The sequence below is a fragment of the Cydia splendana genome, chromosome 9, assembly GCF_910591565.1.
Source record: "Cydia splendana chromosome 9, ilCydSple1.2, whole genome shotgun sequence".
In the NCBI taxonomy this organism is placed as follows: Eukaryota; Metazoa; Arthropoda; class Insecta; order Lepidoptera; family Tortricidae; genus Cydia; species Cydia splendana.
This window is the reverse complement of record NC_085968.1, coordinates 12,835,650-12,858,016: the sequence shown is the minus strand read 5'-3', so window position 1 is coordinate 12,858,016 and position 22,367 is coordinate 12,835,650. Positions and strand designations below refer to the sequence as shown.

The 22,367-nt window shown below is 36.3% G+C and overlaps 1 protein-coding gene across 1 annotated transcript; it reads left to right on the top strand.

Annotated features, from left to right (window-relative positions):
• The first annotated feature begins 1,692 nt into the window (after nt 1-1,692).
• On the top strand, nt 1,693-21,514 carry LOC134793629 (protein PFC0760c). Its single transcript, XM_063765254.1, has 25 exons — nt 1,693-1,837; nt 2,303-2,440; nt 3,120-3,308; nt 4,167-4,250; nt 5,096-5,200; nt 5,611-7,015; nt 7,079-8,853; nt 9,377-9,478; nt 12,933-13,028; nt 13,146-13,179; nt 13,304-13,374; nt 13,801-13,905; nt 14,225-14,329; nt 14,701-14,805; nt 15,080-15,163; nt 15,608-15,697; nt 16,569-16,616; nt 16,973-17,053; nt 17,257-17,340; nt 17,907-17,990; nt 18,896-18,988; nt 19,829-19,924; nt 20,265-20,345; nt 20,878-20,954; nt 21,037-21,514. Exons 1-25 carry the CDS (start codon nt 1,813-1,815, stop codon nt 21,484-21,486), a joined length of 5,607 nt encoding a protein of 1,868 aa, XP_063621324.1. The 5' UTR covers nt 1,693-1,812; the 3' UTR covers nt 21,487-21,514.
• The last annotated feature ends 853 nt before the right edge of the window (nt 21,515-22,367 follow it).

Below are 22,367 nucleotides of genomic sequence, written 5' to 3'. Positions count from 1 at the left end.
ATAATAGTACTAGGTACAGAAGACTCACTCTCTAACAAAACGCGTCTGTTACGATCAGGACAGATATGGCCGCTAGGTGGCGACAGCGCCATGCGCGGCTTATGGCTAGCCACCAAAATTGGTGTGGAACGGATGTACTTTTAGCTACCTGTAGCAAAGCGACGAAATCGAGGAGTGAGCCACGTCTGGTCCAGTCGCAATTTTTACTACTTTATTTTTTTTCTCAATATCTTCCTTTCCCAAAAGCTTTTATAACCATTCGCATATTTTTCTACCATACAATTTATTTTCTAAGAGGTAGGTAACCTTCCTGACAGGATTTATAACCATTCGCATATTTCGCATAATTTCCCTCTATAAGTATTTCATTTGTTTAGTTTTAGTGATAGACGTACGAACGTACGTAGCATGATCTTATAGTTCGTTTTTTTAGCATTAGAAAGAACTTGTAAGAATGTAAGTGATCTTGACATGTCTTTTAATTGAAAAACGCTTTATAAAAATCAATAACTATTACTTATGAAAGCAGAAGAATATAAAAGATCGTATTAGATTCATAATTGTTACATATTTGCCGTAACTTATTTTTAAAATGTGTTTTTCAATTAAAAGACACATCAAGATTGTTTACCTTTTTCTAATGCTAAAAATTCTAAAAAAAAACCGGGCAAGTGCGAGTCGGACTCGCGCACGAAGGGTTCCGTACCATAATCCAAAAAAAAAAAACGAAAAAAAAAGCAAAAAAAAAACGGTTACCCATCCAAGTACTGACCACTCCCGACGTTGCTTAACTTTGGTTAAAAATCACGTTTGTTGTATGGGAGCCCCATTTAAATCTTTATTTTATTCTGTTTTTAGGGTTCCGTACCCAAAGGGTAAAACGGGACCCTATTACTAAGACTTCGCTGTCCGTCCGTCCGTCCGTCCGTCCGTCCGTCCGTCTGTCACCAGGCTGTATCTCACGAACCGTGATAGCTAGACAGTTGAAATTTTCACAGATGATGTATTTCTGTTGCCGCTATAACAACAAATAGTAAAAACAGAATAAAATAAAGATTTAAATGGGGCTCCCATACAACAAACGTGATTTTTGACCAAAGTTAAGCAACGTCGGGAGTGGTCAGTACTTGGATGGGTGACCGTTTTTTTTTTTGCTTTTTTTTTTCGTTTTTTTTTTGCATTATGGTACGGAACCCTTCGTGCGCGAGTCCGACTCGCACTTGCCCGGTTTTTTTTAGTATTTGTTGTTATAGCGGCAACAGAAATACATCATCTGTGAAAATTTCAACTGTCTAGCTATCACGGTTCGTGAGATACAGCCTGGTGACAGACGGACGGACGGACGGACGGACGGACAGCGAAGTCTTAGTAATAGGGTCCCGTTTTACCCTTTGGGTACGGAACCCTAAAAACGAACTATAGGGATATACAAACTTGTGTATCTTGTGTACTTGTATATACGACACAGTAACGACATCTTGGTCCGACCTCGGCAATTATTTGACAACTGGAAACAGCTGAGCGTGGCCCCCAGCCAGCCGTCGCGTAGCTTGTCTGTTTTCTCTTATCGTGTCAAAACTATGATCAAACGATTTTAGCCAATCACTGTGCAGCATTTATAGGCACGCACTTCTCTGATTGGTTATAATGCATAACGCTTTAGAATAATTTTAGCGTCCTGCATCCCCTCTTTTCATTCTTCTATGCACCATTCCGATTTGAAATCAGTTGGTTCGTTTGCACGTGTTTGGAGATCGACTTAATAGAAGATATTTAACTACATTTAACAGCTAATTAGTGTTTACTTACACCATGGAAGAAGACGTTGGCGTTAAAGGTACGTATTTTTGAGTGATTTGTCAACAATACAGGTTGAGACTTACCGTGAACATGCGTGGTTTATCCGTCATTTACAGATTTCGGCGACGCACGCTTTCCTTTTGCGTAGTAAATATAATACTTAGCAGGGTCACCAGCTGTTTAGACTAGAAAACACTCGAATAACTAACCATCTCTTTGTCAGTGCCTGTTCTCTAACAAAAAGCATATTAATCAAAATTGTAAATACTTTTCATGGTTAAAAAATAGTTCATCATTCCCTATAATAGTAATAAAATTCTATGCAGTAACACGAATTACAGTTTGACCGAGTTGAAAGGGTAAACTGTACAATGACTTAATTAGTTGATTTAGTTCAAAGTTGCTAAATAATATAAATTCTTAAATGATTTCTTTAAACTTCAATATAATATAATAATTTAATAATATATACCATTGGTATACCAATCAAAAATTATTTAAGTAACAGTAACAAGACTGAGACGGCGGATGTCTGTGGAACAATCTGAAGATGGTGGGTCCCCGGCACCCTCAACACCAACCAAGAAGCGTGGGGGGAGGCTGGCAGCCAAACCACAACTGGAACTCATTGATGAAAATGGTAAGTTATAGACTCTTTGTTAACTTGTGTAAACTGTTCATCCTTTGCAAGAATTATGTGAATAAGGGCTTATTCCAGCCTAGTGGCCAGGCCATAATTATTTATGTGCCATTGTGAAAGTTGCATAAATTCAAATTCAAAGTTCCAGATGTGGCCAGTTATCTCTGCATCTTGTACAGTTAGCTGTGATTGTACTGAAAAATGATTTGTGAAACCCAGCCGATAAAGCACTTTGTTTTATTCAAATGAAGTGTGCTGATAACACATTATCAATGGTTTAATGTTATTGACACCAAACTTAAACTTTTACCCTTGTTTTGATGAATTCATAATTACTTGAATTCAAACATAACTGAAAAAAAATTCTGTAATTACACATGACCTAACCAAAAATTGCTGTTTACCTTAATTTGTTCTTTTAATAATCAATATAGTAAATTTAAGGATGGTTTTACAATAACGTAAGAAGTATTGTAATCATTGTCATTATGTCAACAGTTTTTTGTATTAGGTTATTTAGAAGTCAATATTAACCCATGGAGCGCCCTACTGTCACACGTGTGATAGTAGTTAGTATAGGAGTTCCATACTACTATGATACTGGGGCGCTCCATGGGTTAATGTTTTACTTAAATATAGTATTATTTTTTATGTTTAAAACTGACACATGTTATTCCAGCCCAAGTGAGCAGTCCCAGAAAGACCAGAAGGAAGTCCTTAGCCACAGAGGCTGAAGAGAAGCCGATCACACCATCTAGGAGGAGCACCAGAATCAAGTCCAACAGCAGCATTGTGTCAGAAACACTGTCTGTGACAGCAACAGACTCTCCTAGAGCCAAAAGAGCTGCCCGGAGGAACTCACAAGCTGGTATGTTTTATCCAAGACAAGACTGATTATATATTTGACTTTACATAATTCACTTTTTTGTTTATATGCTTTGTTTATGACTGAAGTACAGATGTAGTGCATAATAGGGTTGTTGACACATGTTGAATTTTATAACTAAATCTAATTAAATAGATAGAAAATGGGCAATTTATCACCATAAATTGGAAACTTAAAAAAAATATGGGAATAATAAAAAACTACAAGACCTCAATTTTTTTTCAACTTCCAGATAGGAAAGAAATAATGGTACCATTCCTAACATTTTATTAAAAAATATATTGTATGTCAACAATATACATAAACACAATATTTCACCAACAAAATCGTTTCCTTCCTTGTTTTCCATACACTGAAACGGCTTCTAACGTTACGTATTGTAATTTTGTTAGAAGTTTTTGTCAGTAAAGTGCGGGTGCCAGACTTTGACCATCATTTGTGACTTTCGTATTGCTTTAAGACAATGAGTCCCATACAGACATTTCATCCTCAAAACAAACCTGACCGATTTGATAATATTCATAAAAAATTGTCAAATACCCTATTGTTTTCCATCGTATTTTCTCGGAAACGTTCATATTTGTCATGCTGCTTCAGTCAACATACTTTTTTTTAACAGTACTTTTTGTATCGAGACTGACTGAAATAGCAAGACACGTTCGTACGTTTCCGCGAAAATACGATGAAAAATTTAATAATTATGCACTACATCTGTATCAATTTGTTTATTGGTTACTTTTACTTAATTGTGATTTGTGATTGTCAGTTTTACATAACAGAGTGTATGTTGTGACTTTTTACTACTTATACTAATTTGCATGTTATCAATTTAATCTTCAGGAAGTGATAATGAGGGCCCGGCAACTCCAGTCAGGCAGACAAGGAGAACTAGAAAAGATTCCACTTCAAGTGTCGAGAACCTTGGTGAGAACTTTATTTTTAATATTTGTCGGGTGACAAGTAAAAGTCACTAAGTAGTACTATCAAAAAATTAAAGTAACAATGCACTTTATTACACTTGTAACACGGTTTATTGTCCAATAATTTCAATGGTGTTAGTTAGTGACTTTTGCTTGTCACCCGACGGTATTATGTAATCAAGACAAAAATAGCAGCTAAATTTTTATGAAATAATGTGTTGTATTTGGGGTTAAACATGCAAAACTCAATGCAGATGACACTGCAATCGTTTATCGACATGTAGAATTATCATGTGTTAGTGCATAATAATTTAAGTGAACAGTGGAATCAAGCAACATGGTTTGAGGTTAGTTAGTTACCGATCCAAAGTGACCGCCCTAAGCACTTCCATACTTTCGAAGTCACAACTAGCTACTGGTCTTGGTTGTTGTCTGTAACAGCAGTTGTTGAACTTCATTGAGGCCCTCAAGCGGCGAATCCTTTAAAGGCCTAGTTTAACCTTTATCTATGCTATAAAATCGAATGAAGTATGGTATGTGGCATGTGACAAGGGGTATGGCTTGTTGAATCGCACATGTACAATAATTTGGTGTATAAAATGGGCACAATGTTAGCCAAGTTTGATATAACTCATGGCTGCTGGAAAAATTACAGGGATTTTTTTTATTTTCTGTCGCCATGCAATTTGAGCTAAAAACAAAGTCAAGACTGATATACATATTTATATTTTGATAGTATATTAAGGAATCGCTTAGTGTATGCCCAAACTATAATACAATAAAACGGGAAAAAGAATAATATATGGTTCCAGAGACTCGCTTGTATTGATAATGATAATGAATGTACAGGTACTATATCCGTCCCGTCACCGCGGTGTTGGCCAGACATCATCGGGGTGGCGGGCCCGGATCAAGTAATACTGCCGTTGGCGGCGGAAACCAGCAGCCATGAAGGTGCGAGTTAAGGCATGCTCCTTGCAACACCAGATAATACATTATTTATGTTTTTTACATGGTGAAAGTTTACTAAGTGCCCCCGTATTTCGGATGTAAACTACTAACTAAAAACTTACGGATACTAACGTCAGATTGCTTAGATTCTAGGCTATGTCAAGGGAAGGCCAAGATCTTAATTTAAATGTACTTATTGAGTTTTCCCATTGTAGAGAAATTTGGAACGATTACGCGTTTGCTGCTTCTCTGAACTAATCGCATTTTATGACAGGAGGATCAGGAAGGAGAGGATCTATTCTTGTCTGGGACTCAGATACACAAGTAGCCCTGGGTGAAAAAGTCAAACTGCTTCCTTCATTTCGATACTGATGATTTAACACTTCTTAAATTGTAACTCTTCTCCTTTTCAGAGACCAGCACCGTGATCAAACCACTGCCAGTAGTAGAAATGGTAATTGAAGAAGAACCAGAGAATGAAGTCCAAAAAGCAGATAACAAATCTAAGTCACCCCCTTCTGCTGCTGATACTGAGGAATTGTCCCCCAACAGTGCGAGAAAAAGTAAACGACTTTTAGAAAAAATAAATAGAAGAAGTGGATCATACAAAACGGACCAGGACTCGAGTACTGTAGAAAATAAACGCTTAAACATTTCTACTGGGAATAAGGAAGCTGAATTAGAGTCCCAAGATAGTCCATCATCGGTTAAATCCAAAGAATCGAATGACGACCTTTCTGAGTCTAATATGAGCTTGTTGAAAAAAATTGAGACTGAATCAAAAATAAATAAATCAAATCACAACAAAAGCACATCGGCTTTAGATACTGTTGCAAATGATAAGAGTAAGAGAATTAGAACAGAATCATGGCCAGGAGTCATAATATCTGAAAAAGACATTATTAGTTTCAGTGACAATGAACTCTCTAAGAAACGGAAAGGAAAATCAAGTAGAAATGCTTCCGGATTCAATGTTACAGATAGCCCTAAGACTGACAAATCCAATACATCCATAACTGATAAAAATACTTCACACTCATTTTTAGACACATCTTCAAAAAGGAAGAAAAAGAAAGGTGACAGTAACATTGAAGATAATTCAAAACCCTCTGAAGATAATAACATGCTGCAAGTGCTAGCACCGAAAGAAGACATCAATAGTACTCAAGATATTGCCAGTGAAAAATCTGACAATGGAGATGATATGGCAAAGTTATTTGAAAACACGCCTGGCAATGTGCAGGCCACAGTATATTTCGAAGATTCAGACTCAAACAGTGTTGGCGCCCCAACTAATAAAATTACACATTTAGATAGTGAAGATCAATGTGTCCCTGAAGTAAAACACGATTTCCAAGAAAAAATTACACCTAATGAACTTAATGGAAATGATAATATTATTCTATCGAATCAAGTTGATATAGAAAATGTTCCTAGCGCTGAGATAAGTATCCCGAAAATAATTTGTGATGATGTTAACGACAGTTGCGAGCCAATGGATATTGATGAAACCATTCATGAAGAAATTTTACAGAAATCTTTGGAGACAACACCACAGTCTAATAAATCTTTCAATGGTTCAAAACATAGTATTATAGAAGAGACTAATAGCTCCAAGAGAAAATCATCAATTTCAAACTCTGGTACAAACACTCCAGATTTGTCGCAAAATGATAAGAGAAAATCATCAATATCCAACTCTGGTGTAAACACTCCAGATTTATCGAAAGATAACAAGAGAAAGACATCAATATCCAACTCTGGTACAAACACTCCAGATTTGTCGAAAAATTACAAGAGAAAATCGTCAGTTACAGAGTCTATTGCAGATACTTCTTCACACCAAGCTAAAAACGACAAGAGGAAATCTTCTATTTCAAGCTCTGGGACTGATACTCCAGATAAAACCAAAATTGATAAAAGAAAGTCATCAATTTCAAACAGTACTGCAGACACTCCAGATTTATCTAAAAATAATACTACTAACAATAAAAGCACGTTGATATTATCCCAATTAAAAGACGTATCCTCTACCTCGGATAACGTCAAGTCACCTAAACCACCAACAAATGAATTATTATCAAAATCAGACATTAATGAAAAAAGTAATAAGAATAAAATAATATCTAAAGGTAATCTTTCTTTGAATGATGTTAAAGGAACACCAAAGCAAAACGCTATTCCAAAACTGACAATGCAGACTAGTACTCCTATTACTACACAACAGCTCGGTACCAAAACAAAAATAGAAGAACAAAAGCAAGAAGGCACAAAGAAAAATAAATCTAACTTTTCCGAATCGATTAATGAAACTGATTCTTCAGAAGAGGACAGTGATAATGATGAATCTTATGAACGTTCAGTTGAAAAGAATAAACACATTGACGATGAAGCCGAAGAAGCAAGTGATGACTACGAATCGGGGGACAGTCAAGATGAAGAGGACAGAAGGTACGAAGAAGAGAATGAAATTGTACAACGAGGCGAAACTCTAACCTCAGATGACGATATGTCTAATGACACTGATTATGAGAAAGATTCGTTTGTAGTAAGTTCAGATGAAGATGATATTGAGTTGCTTTCTGGCTCTGGAGATGACCTCTCAATGAGTGATAAAGAACTGACAATGAGCAAGAAAAGCAAGAAGAAGTTTAATGAACGTAAATTAAAAGAACAAAAGAATGCATCTAGAGAAATGTTTGAATCACGCCACAAATTAAACTCTTCGGATCGAAAATCGCCGACTCCTAAAACCAAGAAAAATCGAATGAGAATAGACTCGTCTTTATTAGCATCCGATGAAGAAGTAGTAGTTAACCCTAAGAAATCCAATCGCATGCGTTTGGATTCTACTCTCAACGAAAGTGCCAAACTGGAAGATACCAATGTGTCTTTGAACAAAAGCAATAAGAATAAGTCTAAGCAAGGCTCTGCCCTTGATACCAGTGAAAGACAAGTAGATACCAATTTATCGCTCAAAAAGAACAAGTCTATGCATGACTCTGCTACTGATGAAAAGGAAATAACAGTCTGCAATGCCAGCACCATAGACAATGCGGATCCTTTGCAAGTGCTTATAAAACAAGAACCTAAGACACCCCAAAAAGATATGAACATCTCTGTTGTACAGTTCACTGACCGGGAAGAAATCGAAGATGTACAAATAACCGAAGGCCATTCTGTTATGAACCAAACTGGTACAGACCCGTTACAAGCTACGATGGCTTGTGAAGATACTTCGGATAGTAGTGGAAATGAAGAGATCTTGCAGAATTATGACTCTGTACTCAATGAACTAAACAAAGACAACAAAACTAAATTCAACAAAAACAATGTTTCTTTGAATAGTGGCAATACAACTAAAAGAAATCAAGTTGAGCCAATAATCGATCAATTGAACTTGACCCAGACTAAAAAATCAAAGAAAGACAAGGATACCAAGGCAGATGTTTCATATTCAAAAACAGTTTCTAAGGAAAAACAAGAAACAGATAATGAAGACTCTTCTGATTCAATTGACCTACAGTTACTATTTTCTGAAGACAATTGTGGCAGTGACGATGAACAGAACTCGCAGAAAAACAAAGCAGATGACGACAGTATGTTTATCCCACTAAAAAAAACCCCTGGAAAAACAAATATTCGGGAAAGTATTGGTAAGTTTGGCATTTTTTCCGTGTAAATGGTTTGTTATTAGTATTTAATACTAGTTTGTAATATTGTAGTTTCTAATTAATTTATTATATTACAATAATTTACCAACATTTTTTAACTTTGCGACTTTTTTGAAGCTCTTGCAAGTTGTTGTGTGCACAGGAACCCGGATTTACCTTTTATCAAACAAGATTCGTAATAGATTCCTTTTTGTGTTTCTGGTTAATCTGGACGTTAATTAAAATGTTACGAGCGTTCCATGAAAAAGATTAACATCATATACTATAAAAGATTATTTAATATGATGGTTAATTGGGGGCTATTCATAAATTACGTCATTTCAAATTAGGGGGGGGGGGGGGGGTCTGAACATCGGATGATGGTAGCATGACGAAGGAGGAAACGGGGTCATTCGAAGCATGATAAAATCGTTAAAAATCGATGACGTAATTTATGGACAGCCCCTTGCACAATATTGCTATTTTGTTAGATTATATGTTCATGCCATTTTTTATATTTTTTCAGAAATGAACACATCCCAACAAGATACTACTCTAAACGAAAGTAGTAAAAAGAAAAATAATAGAAAATCTTCGGTAGGACCAGCAGAAACAGTTGATGAGCAAGGTTTGTATTATTCATGGTTGCTTTTATGGGCCGGTCTGGCCTAGTTGGTAGTGGCCCTGCCTATGAATTCGATAGCCCTGGGTTCGAATCCCGGTAAGGGCATTTATGATGAACACAGGTATTTGTTCCTGAGTCATGGGTATTTTCTATGCACATATTTATGTTTATTATTATTAAAGCCTTTATTATACGAACTGTTAACATTTCATTTAACAATTTTATGTGTATGTATATTTCTATATGCATGTTCGTAAGGTCTTTTGACCTTGGCCTCTTCCGAATCGCCTTTTTCTGATATATTTGTATTTGTCCAACATGTTTTTCCATTCTTGTCTATCTATTGCCATTCCTTTCCAGTCTTTTCCTATTGTTTCTATTAGGTCTTTTTCCCATCTTGTTTTTGGTTTGCCTTTTTTTTCTTTTAACAATTTTTGGATTTCAATTTGTTGCTATCTTTGTCCATCTGTTGTTTTTCATCCTGGCTATGTGCCCTGCCCAATTGTATTTTTGTTTCAATATACAGGGTGAAATTTAAATCACTGGCCATATTCATTCCAGGCACTAGGTTACACTTAAGGAATCTATTTAGTGAAAAAAAAGAGTACATTTTTTTTTTATTTTCATTTTTCAATTTTTAAATACTTTCCACGAGTCGTGGTCACCCTATTACGACAAATGTAAACAAACCTAATAGTAGGTTTTAACAACAACATCAGCGAAACCCTTATCTGACCTTCACTAAACCTTATAATCGTTGCAATAGGGTCCACCTAGTTAGTGTTGGCGATGGTAGGCAGGTTTATCAATTTCGAGGGTAGTCTAAACCATTCCGCGCTAGCGGTAAACGTTATCGGTTAGCATAAATGATTAGTCACTCGTCACTCGCCAACCTTAAAATAATAATCGCGCGCGTACTAAGGTTTAAAAAAATGTTTTCGAACCGGGAATATTAGGAAATGGTACGGTGTTATTTATTAAGTGGTGAGTGTTTACGTGGTGTACAAAGATTATACGAAATGGAATCAGTTCCACGCCTTCGCAGACAAGGATTGAATCCAAGAGTACCATCTCGTGGGACTTTCGTTAATTGCGTCGACTTTTAATCAAATGTAAGTACATAAGATGATTCAATTTTTTAAATACGCCTGAATGCAAAGATTCCTGACCTAGTTTTTACTCATTGTTTTTAAGCCACCGACGTTTTGTTAATAATCAATAGTCAGAAATAATATTTTAGATTAAAAATGGGTTGCCTTTGCATTTTGACGGCTCTAAGCCCGTTAAAGTATGAAGGAAAAATTAGCAACTTATGTAGGTAAGCGTCTTATCTCGCTGCAATAGGGTTCATAATTGGTGACGCTATTGCAAACAGCGGGAGGGGCGGGGTATCAATGACCTTAACTGATAAGAGAGAAGCGGGTGTAGTGGGTAGTTGTCGGTTCACCATAACGTACGAGGTTTTTAGGACAACTTGATGATGAGTTATTTCGAAAAAAATGTACTGAGTGGTATTAAAAGAAAAAACACGTGTTTAATATTTTTTCGAGTTCTTTCGGGTGTTTCAATTTGGCCAGTGAATTAAATTTCACCCTGTATGTATTGCCGCATCTATAAATCTTGTTCTTCTTCTTATCTCTGTGTTTCTAACTCTGTTTGATAACTTTATGTTAAGGACACTTCTCTCTATTGACCGTTGACATACTTGCATTCGTTTGATGATATCTCCTGTGAGTGACCATGTTTGACTACCATATGTAAGACAGGGCAGAATGCATGAGTCGAAGGCTAGTTTTTTTTAGTTTCATTGGTAGTTTCTTCTTAAATATATCCTTCATAGACCAGTACTTCTTCCATGTCTGTCCAATTCTTCTTGTTATTTCTTTGTTTGTGCAGTCTGTGAAAGATACCTGTTTTCCTAGGTATATATACTCGTCAACATATTCCAGTGTTGTATTCTCTATTTGTATAGTTACTTTTTTTGAGTTGGTCATAACTTTCGTTTTTTCTTCATTCATTTCTAAACCTACTTGTTGACTTTGAGCATTTAGTTCTTGCAGTAATATATTGAGCTCAGTTGCACTGTATGCTAATATTACCAGGGCCGTGTTGCATAATAAACTACAAGTAATATTACAAGCGGAACTCCTTTTCCATTTTCACTTATTAGAAAAGGAGTTCCGCTTATAATATTAGTTGTAGTTTATTATGCAACACGGCCCAGATCATCTGCGAATCGGAGATTTGATAAATATTTGTTGTTTATCTTGATGCCTTTTTGTCTTTCTTCCCAGTTTAGATTTTTGAATATTTCTTCTAAGACCGCTATGAACAGATTTGGTGACATTGGGTCTCCCTGTCTTACCCCTCTGTTGATCTGGATCTGTCTTCCTAGTTTATCTGTTTTTACTCTGGCTGTACTTTTTTCATAGATCTTTTTTATGACATGTATGTAGACTTCTGGTATGTCCTGATTTTCTAGTGCCTGCCATATAGATGTATGAGTAATCGAGTCGAAGGCTTTTTTAAAGTCGACAAATCCTATATAAAGCGGTATCTGGAACTGTGTGTGTTTCTCAATTATTTGACATAGGGTGAAGGTGGTCTGTTGTGGAGAAGCCCTTCATAAATCCGGCTTGTTCCGTTGGCTGTTTATTATCTAAAATAGGTGTGAGGCGCTGTAGTAGTGTCATCGAAAAAATCTTGTAAATATTAGACATTAGACTGATTGGTCGGTAGTTTGATATGCCATGTGGGTCTCCTTTCTTGTATAGTAGGGATATATGTGCCTCTGTCCATTGAGTAGGTATTTGTTCATTTTTTTCTACAATTTTTATAAATATTTTTGTTAGTGGAACTGCTATTACTGGTTTCATCATATGTATACTTTCATTTTTGATGTTATCTGGTCCTGGGCTTTTATCTTTTTTAAGTTTATGTATTGATTTTTGTATTTCTTCAACTGTGAACGGATCTACATTTTGATTTCTCTCTTCATTTTGTTTTCTAGTTGTCTGGTTTGTCTGTTTTAACGAGTATAAGTCCTCATAAAAAATTGTGGCAATTTCGTTGATATCCTTCCTGTTGGTTTTTTCTTCTCCTTTTCTATTTTTCAGTTTTGGCATGATTGGTTTTCCTTTGTTTAGAATTTTTTGTGCCTTTTTTGTTGTTCCACATATTTATGTACTATATAAATATAATATATTGTTGCCGGAGTACCCACAACACAAGCCTTATTGAGCTTACCGTGGGGCTAAGTCAATTTGTGAAAGGATGTCCCATGTGTATTTATTTATTTATTCTGTGACGACGAGTACTGAGTCTTCTTAGGGCGAGCTACGCCAAATATTTTTTTAAGCCAGTTTTAATTTTGTCGGGATTTTTTGACAATTTTAAATAAAATTAGGTAAATATGTTCATTCGCATTAAATGTATGTATTTGAAAATCTTTTTTCAGATATCAACTCATCACAACAGGACATTAATCTGAATGAAAGTACCAAGAAGAAAAAGAAACATTCCATATCAGAAGCCGCTCTTGAGGAATCTCAAGGTAACAATAACGAATGGTACTTTTACCTGACTGGAAAAGGCTAACTGTTTTTTTTTTTTTAATATTTATGGAATCAGTCTGTTTTTGTAACTAATTATTCTTTGTTTTATTTTACAGATATATTGAATGTTTCCAAAAATGTTAACGTTTCCATGAATGAAAGTGGTAAAAAGAAGAAAAAGAAACATTCTATATCGGAGCCTGCTGAAGAGGAGGCCAAAGGTACTTTTATTTTATTAATATTGTCTTATCTTCGTATGTTGATTTTATTTCGATATGAATGAAAGTGGAATAAAGAAGAAAAAGAAACATTCTATATCAGAGCCTGCTGTGGAGGAAAGTCAAGGTAGTAAAGGCCAACTTTATTCAAGTCTCTTAGGCCACAAATAAAAAACCTATCACGGTTCATGAGATACAGCCTGGTGACAGACAGACAGTGGAGTCTTAGTAATAGGGTCCCGTTTTTACCCTTTGGGTATGGAACCCTAAAAAATTAAAACAGGGGCGTATTTAACCACCCTGACTGACTTCCTGACCAATTCCGGTTCGATAAGTATAGGTCGATACCTGTACCTATACGAGCGCCTATAGAGAGTAGGTACCTATACCTATATAGGCGCTCGTAGTGCGCGGATTAGTGATAAGTATTTATCACTACAAGCGACTTACGAGGGTGTTTACATTTGCAAATTCACCATAAGTTACTCGCGTAAGTTACGTGAGTAAAACTTACAAGTGTAAATCCGGCCTAACCATTTGTACTGTTTTCCAGATACTTTGAACATCTCTAAAAACGTTAACATTTCTATGAATGAGAGTGGAAAGAAGAAGAAAAAGAAACATTCTGTGTCAGAGCCCGCTGAAGAGGACACTCAAGGTAGGTGTTATAAAGTCAACTTCAATCAATATATTATCTTTGTATGGAGATTTCATCACTTCTCTTTAACCTTTTGTACGCCAAACGGCGCATCCATTTGCCGTGCCACTGACGCCACGGGGGTAAAATTTAGTTTTGTGAATAAATAATGCCAACCTAAATGTAGGGTGTTTTTCAGTAGATTTTCATAAATCGTCACGATTTTGCGTTGACGTCAATTGCCGTCTGTGGCATTCAAAAGGTTAATAGAGTATTTTCTCTCTATTTCTACATGGGGTCGTCATGTTGGTTCATTATTGTAAGGTTTTTTTTGTTTCAGATACTTTGAACATATCTAAAAATGTAAACATTTCTTTGAATGAAAGCGGAATAAAGAAGAAAAAGAAACATTCTGTGTCAGAGCCCGCTGAAGAGGAAACTCAAGGTATTTTATTATAAAGTCGACTAGAGTTAGACCAAGATAAGTCTGCAGCGAATTTGATAGCCCCAGACTGTGCAAACGTTATTTTAAACGTCAAATAACACTTGCGCAGTCTGTGCTGTCAAAATCGTTGGAAACTTATCTTGGTCTAAGCGCCGGAACAGACGCCGACTGCACGCCAAGTGCAACGTCGGTGTGCAGTTCCCATACAAGTTGCAGTCCGTGTGTCTTGTCCCTTACTGTAGTAGTCAATCAATAGATCAATAGTATTTTTGTATGGAAATTTCTGTCATTGATCCCCCGAAATATTTTCACTTTAGAGAAAAGATCCTGATGTTGATTCGTCAGTGTTAAGAATATTTTTTTTGTTTCAGATACGTTGAACATCTCTAAAACTGTTAACAATTCTATGACTGAAAGTGGAAAGAAGAAGAAAAAGAAACATTCTGTGTCAGAGCCCGCTGAAGAGGACACTCAAGGTAGTTATTATAAAGTCATGTTTCTTAGAATACACTTAAAATCAACGAGAATAGCCTTGTCCGCCTGCAAATATTTTTACTTCATTACTGTTAAGAATTATACTTTTTTTCCAGATACTTAGAACGTATTTAAAAATGTTAACATTTCAATGAATGAGTACGTATACACTAAAAATCGATTAAAATATGTCTCATTGATTGTTTGTATAGTTGCTCTAGCACGCTACCTGCCTTGTCTCTCTTTAATTAATTTCAATAATTATGCTTTTTACAGATACTTTGAACATCTCTAGAAATGAAAGTGGAAAAAAGAAAAAGAAACATTCTATATCAGAGCCAGCTGTAGAGGAAAATCAAGGTAAATATAGAACTAGTAGACCGAGCTTAGCTCGGAAAACACAAAAACTCAAAAATGCGCGTTTTCCCAGAGATAAGACCTAGCTAGATCGATTTATAGCCCCCGAAAACCCCCATATAGCAAATTTCATCGAAATCGTTAGAGCCGTTTCCGAGATCCCCGAAATATTTATATAAATAAATATACAAGAAATGCTCGTTTAAAGGTATTAGATATTATGTCAATGTAATTATCATTCATAGACATTAAAGTGTGTTTACCTACTTAATTATAATTACGTCGCAAATGTGATGGAAAAAAGTGTGATAAAATTGTTAATGCACGTTTTTTAGGAAATTATGACCTATTCTAGTGTCGACTACAATTTTAACCAAACCCTATGTTATTTTGAAACACTTGCAGAGTACAGACTATATAATACAAGTTGTATATTTTCTTTTCTAGTGGTTCCTGATGCTGTAGACACTGAACTTAATGAAAAAACAAAGAAAAAGAAAAAACGCAAGTCTTCCTTAGCTGCAGAACCTGAAAGTAGTAAGTGTATTAACTCTTCATCTTCTTAAATTTTATCTTACTCAGTAGTGAGTTAATCCTTTGAACGCCACGCCTATTTACACATTCATTGCCACCTAGCCAAACAAGACGTCCGCGCCAGGCCACAACAATTTCGTCATATAAAGCAGTAGTACCACGATCCCGAATATCGGGTCGTCCGGCCTGGGAACGAAATCATAAAATACCCGGCACTGAATGTGTTAAATAATATATAACGCGTCATCGTAAACCTTATTGGAATGCATGAAGGTCTATATTACACTGTAACCTTGCGCTTCAGTTGACGTCTTTGCTGGTCTAAGAGTCAACTCTTTAGCGTATGACGAGGACGTGGGCGCCGTGGGGTCGTCTGGGATCTGGTGGCCTAGCGGTAAGAGCGTGCGACTTTCAATCCGGAGGTCGCGGGTTCAAACCCCGGCTCGTACCAATGAGTTTTTCGGAACTTATGTACGAAATATCATTTGATATTTACCAGTTGCTTTTCGGTGAAGGAAAACATCGTGAGGAAACCGGACTAATTCCAACAAGGCCTAGTTTCCCCTCTGGGTTGGAAGGTCAGATGGCAGTCGCTTTCGTAAAAACTAGTGCCTACGTCAAATCATGGAATTACTTGTCAAAGCGGACCCCAGGCTCCCATGAGCCATGGCAAAAATGCCGGGACAACGCCAGGAACAAGGGAGGACAACGTGGCGCCGCATGCACTTATTTAGGAGAGCGGCCTTCTCGACGCTTCTTGCTAGGATTTTGTAACAAGCTTTATTAAGCTGGCATGTGACTGATGGTCAATGATAAATATTAACAATTGGTATAAAAAAAAATTTGTTTAAAATTAATACTATTTCTTTTTCAGGTGACCTCTTTTTCATAGATACGACTGGAGCCTTACAGGGTAATAAAGGTGGGTGCTTTTAATATTTTCTGTTAATTTACAATTTCATGTTAAATTTAAGGTAAACACATTTTAAGCCGGTTACTTTGATTATAGATGAATGTGGCGAGCTTGACGATCCGCCATTAAATGTTGTGTTCAAAAGTAAAAAGAAAAAGAAGAAATACAAGTTAAATATAAATCGATATGAAATTGAACGGATTGATACTTAGTGAAAGTATTGATCCCATATTTCAGTAGTAGTTTTTTTTTTACAAGTTTTAAAGTTCATGTTAAATTGGGTTTGGTTTGTTCAACCGTTATCAATGTTATCATACATATGTATGACGCACCACCACCGATAACTTGTTTATTTACTTTCACAGAAAAAACAATAGCAGAATCAAATCAACCTATAACACCAAAGAGCGATAAGAAGAAAAAGAAACAAAAAATAGAAGCTTTAGGTAAATATCAATTAAAGTACCACCTACCTATGAAGATTTAAACACCATATTTTTCGGCTTCCACCAATAAACTATGTTCCCTCTGATTTACTTAAGCTGTCTAAAAATATGTAGAAGTATAAAAATACATAACATTGTAAAGATATATATGAAAGGATTTTAAAGGGTTAATAATTCTAATAATTTCGTTTCTTCAATTACAGTTCGCGACGACGATTCAGATGGAGCCCCGGACGAAGTCCCATATCAAAGTGAAAAAGCGTCCGAAGTGGATTTGCAAAATATAGGTACCTAATTTATGTACATACACACAATAGGCGTTTTCCTTTTTCTTCACCAGCCGGGCTAGCACATGATTGGTCCGACAGTATCTCGCGGCGAGATAGACTACCCGTCCCTCTTTAATTAACATAGTTAGAAAAAGACGGGTAGTCTATGTCGCCGCGAGATACTGTCGCGCCAATCATGTGCTGGGCCTACTGACATGTCAGTACTGCGACCTGCGACTTATATAGCGGGATGTTGCTATAATAAGCGTATAGAGTGGTCTCGTTCAAACATCGAAGCGACGTGCCAATCGCATCCAGTGTGATAGCAATAAGAAGTTATCTTTTGTCACTAGATGAGAGTATGATGTAGCTATTGCAACGTTGCCTGGCATCTCAGTGCGTAACGAATATAAAAAACCCTGCTAGAAAAACCTGCATTTATTAATAAACATCAAATAAAAATCTGCAGATGTGATCATGATCTATTTTTTCGTATTAGTATATAGCTACCACAAATAAATACTTGCTTGAGAGACATTATGTTATACAGAATAGGTAACGGTTTCAAACCTTTTTTTTTACAGAAAGTGTTAGTGAATCAGCAGACGGTGCCAAGAAAAAACATAAAAAGAATAAGAAGAAATCAGCGTCTGCTTCTAGTCAATCGGGTATTTATTATTATTTATTATATATTTATTAATCTAATTTAAAAACTAGAAAGTTAAAGGCTACTTCTGTAAGCCGCTCCCTTGACGGTGCGTATTTGGTGTATATGTCGTAGGCCGAGCGTACGATCAGGCAGATCGTAATGTTCCTGTGTAATGTTTTGACGATAGTCACATCAAACCAATATATAGGTAGGATAGGTTCGTTAGGTTGCTTCAGATGCCCGAAGGGCAAATTGCCCAGAAATAGGAGCCCCGCGTAGCGGGGCTCCGTCGACTCAGGGAACGAGTCAAAGATTTTCACGTTTCACGATATGCCTGATCTATTAGCCCGAGTACAACCATTACGTCAATGCCAGGAAGCAAAGAAATACCGTACTGACTCCACGTCACCAAGACACCAAGTGAGGAAACGACCTTACTCAGAATGCCACTACATTATTAACTATTCTTGCTCGCGTCATCCCGGCATTTTTGTCACGGCTCATGGGAGCCTGGGGTCCGCTTGATAACTAATCCCAAGAATTGGCGTAGGCCATAGTTTTTACGAAAGCGACTGCCATCTGGCCTTCCAACCCAGAGGGTAAAGGTTCCGTCACACAGGCGCGTTTTCCGAGCGGGGTGTGAGCGCGGCGTGAGCGTTTTATATGTAAAAGCGGCGCGCCCCGCTCACGCTCCGCCCGCAAAACGCGCCTGTGTGACGGAACCTTAAACTAGGCCTTATCGGGATTAGTCCGGTTTCCTCACGATGTTTTCTTTCACCGAAAAGCGCATGGTAAATATCAAATGATATTTCGTACATTAAGTACATTATTAACATATGTAGTTAAATCATGCATTATATGTCGCTCAGCTAAGATAACAATCTTATACGCTCAATTTAATGTAACTTTTATCTCTGATTTTAGGTGAAAACATTGATACTCAGAACTTAATTGCTTCTAACTCTAAGAAACGTAAGAGGAACTCTTCTAATGCGGAAAATTCCCAAGAATCTGAAGGTAAAGTAAAACTTGATAAATATTTTATATTTCGAAGCCAGATCTAAGATATGACCATTATATGGATGCTACTACGCAATAATGTGTCAACCCACATTAATTTTTCAATAAGATGTCAACTCAAAATATTGACGCTTAAAGTTGACATTTTATTGCAAAATGGATGTGGGATGACTCATTTTTGCTAAACACCATCCATATTAACGGAGGCAATCCACCTACCGTTTAAATAAAAGTACTAATAGTTCCTTTGCGAGCTGAGGGCCTACCGCAAACCACGTTCGACGTGTTGCCTTCCTGTCACACTTGCGTACGAATTTACAAGTGCGACAGAGAGGCAACACGTCGAACGTGCTTCGCGGTAGGCCCTCTGTAAACCTCGCGAACCCTCGTGGCTTCGTCACGGCATCATGGCCAATGCAAAATTACAAAAATTAAATAGTTTAAAAGCATTATAGATACCTATTATATTGTAATTATTGAACCGGCTCACACAATTTCACGGGGATCTGTGGAGACCAATCGGATATAGGAAAGTTTTTTTGCCCAGCAGCTTTTTTTTTGCTTCGCGCTCGCTCGGCCAATTATCGTATTAGAAATGGTCTCCAGAAGCTAGTCAAACCATAACGAAATCATTAATTATGACTTCAACATTTAGAAAAGGATAAATATCTAACATAAACCCTGAAAAAGATCCCTTAAGTTAGATAAGTTCGCTATAATACACATTTATTGTATTCTCTTCGTGTTATGTACTTAAAGTGTTTTACTACTACTACAACGGAAGATACATAGGTAATCGTAAATATTGCGAATTGTTACATGACTTTTTCTTTGCAGATGTCCAAGAGAGCGTGGAAACTGGAAAGCATAATGAATTGGTTGGCAGCAATAAAAAACGTAAAATCTCGCAGAATGAAGATAACAACACATCAGGTAATAAACGTCACTCACGAGATATTGGCTGTATGCGTGAAAGTGGTGTCCGCTTGGGGGTTATGAGACACATAACTTATTGGACTTTTAGATTGAAAATATGAGTTCATAAAAGTTTACATTTTTATCATTATCAGTAGAAGTAAAGTTTATTCTCACTTGTCGTACGTTTTTATTTCTTTAAGTACTAATAGTCATGCCCGCAGCTCTGCCTGCATGGTGGGATTTAGTATGTAATACATATTTCCCCTCCCAGAGAGTGACTCTGCAGTTTTGATACGAGTACATGAACTTTTAATTAAAATTAGATTTACCACCACTATTATTTTTATTGTTTTAGGCTCCATTGAATCTAAAAATGCCAAGAAAAAGAAAAACAAAAATCGTGATGATAATTACCAAGACACTGCATTTACATCAGGTAATTAATTTTACCATTTATTGTTTCGACTACAAAAGCATACCTATTTAGTTGTTTGTTTGTCAACAGAGAATATGGAAAAATATATTACACTTTTAATTTCGTGAAACTGTATATTCCAGAGTAGTGAAATTTCTATGAAGCTTGATTTCTTACTTATTAAAAAAGTGATTACCTATTCCAAGATTAAGTAATGTAGGAAAAATGCAGAGCAAGATTAAACCGGAATGTATGGACAATGACATTTTACATTAGATAATCTAATGACACTATATTGTTTTACGCGGTAAGCGCATTGTCATTTTTCATACATTCCTTTAACGCATGCGTTCAACGCTGCATTTTGGCATAAAACAACCGCGCTCTTTAGCACAGTTGAAAGACAGACTAACACGCGTAAAGTAGTGCTATATATTGTAACTGCCAAAAAGACGGCCAAAGTGGTATTCGATTGGGGATTCGCATCTTGGTATCATTTGACCATATCTTCAGCATCAATACCTATATTATCAAAAATATTGTTCATTTACAGAAACGACCGAAACACAAGTTAAGAAAAACAAAAAGCGAAAACATAGAGATGACGACGGCGATAACAAGCAGACGAAGGTAGAATCATGTTTTATCAGAAGAATATTACTTATTACACTTTCATAAACGATATCGATTCTAGCATATATTACTTTTTCAGGTTAAAAAGGATACTTCGTTCCAGGAAGTGCACGTGCCGCGTCTACCGGATAACATTCTTCGGCAACTAGATGACAAGCCCAGAAAGATCGAGACGCCAAAAGTTATAGCTACATCCAATTTCATTGTTGAAAATGCCAGGCAAAAGAGAGCCAAACCTTCAAACTACTTGGAAGAGAGCATTTACCTTGATGAAAAGTCCCCACTAACTAAAAGACAAAAACAACGCATCAAAAAACCTAAAGTGTTACCATTTATACCCACTGCTTCAATATCAGACAGTGGATATACAACAAATTTCAAAATTAACAAGCTGTCACAAACTACGAGATTTGAAGCAGAACCGGTCGTTTTTTCCAAAGAAACCTATTTGCAAAAGAATAATATTAAAAGATTAGGAACTTATGACCGGTACAAAAAGCAAATGCATCATAAAATGTCTAAATTTTAATGACAATAAAGTGCCAACACACAATGCAGCAATGGTCATGTTCCTTGTTAGTCATGTAGCGAACGCTGGCGTCGCGGTATCTGCAAAAGGCGCATGTTATTATTGAATATATTACCTATCTAAGAAACATTACCTATATAATTGATTTTAAGAAATTATGTTTATCTACACACATATCATAAACTCTCTATGATGCCTTCAAAATCCGTAAATAATGGCCCACATTACGATAATCTGTTTTGTTACAGCAAATTTCTTATCTGTGAAAATGTGGTAATAGCTTCATTACTATATTTATATCAAAATCGATTTGGTAATGCATTAAAATTACGAACATCTCTGAAAAAAAAAGCAAATTGATTTGACCCCTATTCTAATATCAGTCGAGATGACGTTTTATTCGAAATCAAATGACAATTGCATACAATATTGACAAATCTCGCATGTAAGTTGGTATAGGACGATATGGTAATCGACCCCGACTCTAGTTTGTCTTTGAATTTAAAAAAACTACGGATGCGTGACGTACGTGAAAAAAGTTTTCATTTGCGGCCATTTGACGTACAGTTTATCTTTTAATTAGTTTGTAAGTAAAAAATAATTTGTTTGTTGTTTTTAAAATAACTATAACAAAAGTTTCGTGTAAAATGTGCGATAAAGATATTTCGGAGACGCCATCTCATATCCGCGAGTTCCGCCAGAGAGCAAAGTGCCCCAATGTCGGCTGTAATATGAGGTTAGTGAATATATCATAGAAAGTTTATAATATGTGTGTAGATAAAGCAGTGTATGTAACTGTACATAATTAGGCATTAAAACACTCGTGTGATACTATTATGAAACTCATTTCATTCGTTTCATAAACCCACGCTCGTATTTTA

Bases quoted from the DNA above. Each gene is read 5' to 3' on its own strand.
- LOC134793629 (XM_063765254.1), top strand. From the start codon at position 1,813: ATGGAAGAAGACGTTGGCGTTAAAG. The intron at 2,441-3,119 runs GTAAGTTATAGA...ATGTTATTCCAG, and splicing joins GGAACTCATTGATGAAAATG to CCCAAGTGAGCAGTCCCAGA. The intron at 7,016-7,078 runs GTCTATTGCAGA...TTCTATTTCAAG, and splicing joins AGAAAATCGTCAGTTACAGA to CTCTGGGACTGATACTCCAG.